A 6,476-nucleotide genomic window follows, 5' to 3' on the forward strand; every position below is an offset into this window, starting at 1 on the left:
CGTCCTTACTCGTCGAGTTAGGCATTGACTCGACGAGTTCTCCTTCTATACAAATATCCAATGGTCCTTCATCTGACTCGCCGAGTTGTATGAACAACTCGTCGAGTTCATCTTCATCCGATGAACACTCTGGTCTGTGACTCGCCGAGTTGTATGAACAACTTGTCGAGTCTGTTCTTGAGGCAAGAAGATTGCCTTGGACTCGCCGAGTCCCTCCATCATTGAGTCTGGTATCCGACTCACTAAGTCCACCTATGGCTCACTGATCCCACTCGGCATAACTCAAAAGGGGAAAATCAAGGACTCGCGACTCGAATCGTCGAGTCCGAAGAACGACTCGCCGAGTCTCATGCATGAAATCACTGTATACTCGATTTTGCTTGAATCCAGTGCATTCTATCCATAAATCTGGGTTCTTAGGGCTTGATTAACACGTAAAGTTTCCAACTTTACGTGTAAATAGACACCGATGAAGGTTTTAAGGCTCAAAATACACTAAAAGAGTAGATCTAGGGTTTTCATGCAATAAGGCTCCACAAAGGCAGTAGATCTGAGCTTTTGAAGCTCAAACCTAGCTAGATTCAAAGGCTATTCCACTCAATATGATCTCTATATTACAATCAAGCTAGTAAGTGGATAAAGATGGCTTAAATGGGGTTTCTAATAGAAAATCATCATGGAAATAGAAGAGATCCGAAATATATCTCAATGAACTCTGGATTGAGTTCTAGATCCTTGCTATTCTCCTTCTCCTTGGTCCTTCCTTGCTTCTCTTCTTCAAACTTCAAGGAACCAGCACACAAACACTTAAATCACAAAGGGGAGGGTTAGGTTTTGGTAAAGGATGCTCTGAGGGTGAAGGGGGCGAGCTTGGGGGCGCATAAGAGGGTTTAAATAGGGTGCAAACCCTTGAAATCAGGGTTTCTTCCAGACTGGCGGACTCGCCGAGTCGCCAACTTAAACGTGCTCGATATCCCGTCTCTACTCGGCGAGTCGGGCCTACCACTCGCCGAGTCCAAAGCTAAGAATGCAAAATACTTAGATAAATCATACATACCCGGAACCAAGTGCTACAACAACCTACTTAAATTACAACTCTCATGATCATAACGTCCATTTAATGAAGACATGAGTATTTTTCCATGGTTCACATCTTTCACAATTCACCAATCCTCCATATTTCTCTTCATCTTGTATAAAATTAAGAATAACAACGCACTTTGACTTTTGTCCCATTTTCATTAACTAACTCCTACCATCAACAGTTACTCATGTGCTTATCGACTCTAGTATCGCTTTCATCAAGATTTCATCCATCAAAGATGTAAAGTTTATGTCATTGTTTGAGTACAATTACAAAGTTACAATCCTAATCAAGATTGTTTGTGCAATTTATTTTTCTTTCTCAAGAAAGTGAGTATAGTGATAAAAATGGTGGTGTTGTCATTATACTAGTTTGTATATACTATTAAACCACTTTTCTTTTCATTTTTCACCACTCTAACCCAAATCTTCTATATTCAACTCTCTTAAACATTCAACACTCATTTACCTATCTCAAAATGTCTTCCTCAAATGCTTAACTCGGTTCCTGATTGTACCTTGGAGCACGATTGAATAGGTGTCTTTGGCCCATGCATGTGTTAATGTATCGGAGAACACGTTAGTCAGCATCTAGGAAAGTGAGTCATCATTTTTGAACTGAATCATCCAACGTTTCCTCAACGAAATAAATCGAGGTCGCTATTAATTAAGCATAGATCAAATCTACACCTAATGGAAGAACACGAACAAAGTGGTAGTAAAGTTTAAAATAAAGTGATGCATGATTGGCCAAATGGTGAAAATGATAGAATAGTGTTAAACACTGCTATTGAAATTTTCCGCCAAGAAAAAAATAAATGTTTCTGGTATGTAAAATTTTGACAAGTTGTCAAGGGATGCAAAAAATGGCACTTATATGTAATATATACACGGGTGTTACTTTTATGTTTTATGATTCCTATGTTTTAATTTCAAGTTATATTTTATTATCATATAATTGCGTTTTAGTTTAATGAAAACTTTGATTTTATGTAAATTAGATCGTTTTAAATAATAATAATAATAAATGTTGCATAGATGAGAAGAAATTAAAGTGGTGTGACAACGACAATAATTAGCTAACATTTATGCGGCAATAAAAGAAGTATGACGTTGGTGGCACCACTTTCTCGACCTTTTTAAAATGGGTTAATTAAAATCAAAGTTCATTACCCATTTTAATAATATTAGATTATTTATGTTAAGTGCAAGTCGTCATAAGATCCATTGATATGACATGAAATTGGGTTGTCGGTTTAAGGGTGGCAAGTCTCGACCCAACCCGTAACCCGACACTGACCCAACGCGAAAACAGATGGGTTTGGGTTGAGATTTTTGACTTGTCAACCCGCCAACTCATCAACCCGTTTATTTCATGGGTTGGGTTGGGTTATCTGTTTGGGTTCGCGGTTCAACCCACCAACCCGTATATATATATATATATATATATATATATATATATATATATATATATATATATATATATATATATATATATATATATATATATATATATATATATATATATATATATTAAATTTGATTTCCATCCATATTCGTAATATTCCGTATCATTGTATTCCTTCTATATTCATATGTGACTAATCTACATTTGCGGTTCGTTAATCAGAAAAAGAAAAAACTACATGTCTTTATTTTCATGAGTCACGAACGAAGAACACATCCACTTTTTATAAATGTCTTCATTTTTTATTTTTATTTGGATGTTATCGAATTTAAGTTGAAAACCTTTTTTATGTTAATTACTTTAATCATTTTAAGAATTTATGTTGAAAAAACCTTATTTTTTAAAATGTGTTACTTATTTATTAAACAAGTTATATGGATTGGGTTTGACCCATTAACTTGTGAACCCGCGAACTCATATAATTAAACGGGTTGTATGGGTTGGGTTGGGTTGGGTTGAGGTTTCCAACCCACCAACCCATGACTCGCCAACCCATCAACCCATATATTATATGAGTTGGGTTGAGTTTATGTTTTCTACCCGCCAACCCGAACTCAACCCAATTGCTAGATAGTAGACCATATAATATATGTATTAAACCTACTCATACTTAATTACTTCTTAAATCCACCTATGTCCACGACAGGACTTGAACCTTCGACCTTAAGGAGGGAGGGAATACCGGATACTGCTGGGCTGGAAGCCCTTTGTATATAATATAAGCATCTTATACGAATTGAAATAAGGTATGTGGAATTAATGCTTTAAAAACTGAAGGTAACCCGTATAAGTCTGATAGAAACTAGAAAGCCTTCTATGAGCGAATTCTACATTTTCATTTCATTTTCTTCCCTTCTCTCTAAAATCTCTTTCTCTCTCATGCCCTTTGTTCATCCCCACGAAAATCCCTTTCATCTTCTGGCTTTCTGTACCCCCTGCGGCAGCCATCATTGTCCATATTCCATTGCTTTTCCGGTGGGCGCGCACTTTCCGTGCGCGCACCACTGCCAATCTCCGCCATTGTCATGACGGTGGCCCATGCTTATGCCCACCTTTTTCATGTTCTCATTTATATTTCAATCCTCCGCCATGTAAATAGTTCGGAATCCGACACCCTTCTTGAATTCAAGAATTCTGTTACCAATGGCAACAAGCTAACCACTTGGAACCCCTCCACCATCCCATGCAATGGCAACAAACCCAATTGGGAAGGTATTCTTTGCACCAACGACGCCATTTCGGGTATAAGACTTGAGGGAAAAGGGCTCGGTGGCATCATTGATATGAACATATTAACAAAATTGCCATCTTTGATAACGATAAGTTTTCAAAACAATAGTTTTGAAGGAGAATTCCCGGAGTTCAAAAAGTTACGTGGATTAAGAAGTATTTTCTTGACAGGCAACAAGTTCTCCAGAGAAGTTCCTTCGAACGCTTTTGAGGGGATGAGGAGGCTCAAGAAGCTTTATTTAGCAGATAACCATTTCAAAGGTCGAATCCCTTTCTCACTCACCACATTACCAAGGCTAAGAGATTTGATGCTCCAAAATAATCAGTTTGAAGGTGCGATACCCGTATTTGTGAGTGATAAATTAATGATCGTAAACTTTGCAAACAATCATCTCCGAGGTACTATTCCGAAACGCCTTCAAAAGTTTCCCGCAAGTCAATTTTCTGGTGAGTTGTTCAATTTTAGATTTCATCCATGGTGAAAACCGAAAAAGCTTGTGAATTTTTCAAGGTTGTGTTGCTCATGATGTCGTTTTGCCTTTAGGTAACAGCGAGCTATGTGGACCACCATTGAAGAAGTGCACGGCGGAGATCCCCATCAGCACGATCATCTTGATAGCATCGGTGGTGGTTGCAGCGTTGGCGGCGATCACTGCCGCTTTCTTAATCCTGCGACACTTCGGCCCATCTGCAAAAGATTCCTTTCAAGTACCACCAACTTACGTGAAGGGAGCTACTCCATCTGATCACCATGATAAGATGGAGCAAGGTTGTGGTAAAACCGCAGCCAAGAAGATTGATTCATCTCACAAGTTGACATTCTTCAGAAACGACATAGAAAAGTTCGATTTAGCAGACCTGTTAAAGGCGTCGGCGGAGATACTTGGTGGTGGGGTGTTCGGATCAAGTTACAAGGCGGCTCTCACTCGTGAGAAAGTGATAGTGGTGAAGAGGTTCAAGCACATGAACAACGTTACAAACGATGAGTTTGTGAAGCATATGAGAAGGTTAGGTAAGTTGAATCACCCTAACTTGGTCCCACTTATCGCATTTTACTATCAAGATGAAGAGAAACTCTTTGTTGCGAACTACGTTCAAAACTTCAGCTTAGCCGTTCATCTTCATGGTATATATGTTTTCTTTAAAATATATGTCCATAATGATCATATACTTAGCATCGTTGCAAGCTAATTGTTGTTGAAAACGTCTCAGGAAGGCGATCTAACGTAAGACAAACACTGGATTGGCCTACTCGGTTGAAGATCGTGAAAGGTATAGCGAGAGGGCTTCTACACCTCTACAATGAGCTTCCAAGCTTGATCGCACCTCATGGTCACCTCAAATCATCAAACGTTTTACTAAATCCAGAGTTCGATTCGCTTCTCACAGACTACGGATTGGTTCCTATAACAAATCAAGAACAAGCGCGAGATGTCATGATCTCCTTTAAATCACCAGAGTACAAGCAACATGGACGTATTACAAAGAAGACAGATGTATGGAGTCTTGGCGTGTTGATTCTAGAGATCATGACAGGGAAGTTCCCAGCAAACTCGTTCCAACAAAGCAAAGGTGGCGACACAGAGCTTGCGACCTTCATGGACTCGGTGATGAAGGAGGAGCCGACGAGTGATGTATTGGATAAAGAAATGGGAGGGTTTGATAAGCGTAACGAAGGGCAGATGTTGACGTTGTTGAATATAGGATTGAATTGTTGTGAACCTAACGTAGAAAAGAGATGGGACATTAAAGAAGCTGTCAACCGGATCGAGGAGGTGAGAGAAAAGAATGATGAAGATGACAACATCAAACATTCAAAAAGACGACCGTGGTTGAGTTTTAAGAAGAATTAAGGATAGAGTGGGATTTAGATTATAATGACAAGGCATGAGGGTTGAAGTACCACTTCACTAAACCAGAAAATGCAAGTCAAATTCGTTGTAGTAAGGTAAAATTATGGATTTTAGGGGCTTAGTAGGGTGTCTCTGAACCTAGTTACAAAATCTAGAGTTAATCATGTATATACGTTTTTGTAAGAAGATTATAGTAGTCCCAATAGATATTTTATATTTCAAAGATCGATGTGTTGTACGTCCTTATATAAACTCGACTTTATCGCTTCGCTACATATTACCTAAATGAATTATAAGTCCAACGAAGTTTTCAAACCGTTCAAAAAACCCTAATTATGTTTTGTTTGTTCAAGAAAACCGAACGAATTTAACCTGTTGTCTAAAAAATCTCAACTAACTTACACTTCTCATTTAGGGTCAATCGGTCTATGAAATTCAACGAATAACATGGCTTATAACGTGTAATTAAATATCAGAAAATGACTTGTAAGACCAACGAAATTTCAAAACCGTTCACAAAACTCTAATCATGTTTTGTTTGTTGAAAAAAACTCAACGAACTTATGCTTTTGTTCAATTCTCATTAGAGGCAACCAGATTCATTAGGTATAAAACTAGTTGGCAAATGACATGACATTATATTTAATGACATGGAATAAACAAATTAGAATTGCCCTTTATATATAGATTTAGGGCTTGGAGAAGAGAAAAACGAACGATGTCTGTGTTCGATCTCTTGTAATAGCTACTTCTTTTTCTTCCTCTCAATCGTTGATGTCCAACTTAAGATCTACAAAGAAGATATTTAATGATGCAAATTCTTGTAGATGTAGATGCCCTTC

The 6,476-nt window shown here is 38.0% G+C and overlaps 1 protein-coding gene across 1 annotated transcript; it reads left to right on the forward strand.

Moving 5' to 3' along the window:
- Nucleotides 1-3,576: 3,576 nt before the first annotated feature.
- LOC111887694 (pollen receptor-like kinase 4) lies at nucleotides 3,577-5,726 on the forward strand. The gene is made up of 3 exons (XM_023883869.2): nucleotides 3,577-4,228; nucleotides 4,326-4,907; nucleotides 4,994-5,726. The coding sequence occupies exons 1-3, from the start codon at nucleotides 3,577-3,579 to the stop codon at nucleotides 5,632-5,634; spliced, it is 1,875 nt and encodes a 624-aa protein (XP_023739637.1). The 3' UTR covers nucleotides 5,635-5,726.
- The last annotated feature ends 750 nt before the right edge of the window (nucleotides 5,727-6,476 follow it).

This window comes from Lactuca sativa, chromosome 7 (genome assembly GCF_002870075.4).
Source record: "Lactuca sativa cultivar Salinas chromosome 7, Lsat_Salinas_v11, whole genome shotgun sequence".
NCBI lineage: Eukaryota > Viridiplantae > Streptophyta > Magnoliopsida > Asterales > Asteraceae > Lactuca > Lactuca sativa.

Excerpts from the sequence above, each read along its gene's own strand:
- LOC111887694 (XM_023883869.2), top strand. The coding sequence starts at position 3,577 with ATGACGGTGGCCCATGCTTATGCCCACCTTTTTCATGTTCTCATTTAT. Across the intron at positions 4,229-4,325 it reads TCCCGCAAGTCAATTTTCTG|GTAACAGCGAGCTATGTGGA; the intron begins GTGAGTTGTTCA and ends TTTTGCCTTTAG. Across the intron at positions 4,908-4,993 it reads CTTAGCCGTTCATCTTCATG|GAAGGCGATCTAACGTAAGA; the intron begins GTATATATGTTT and ends AAAACGTCTCAG.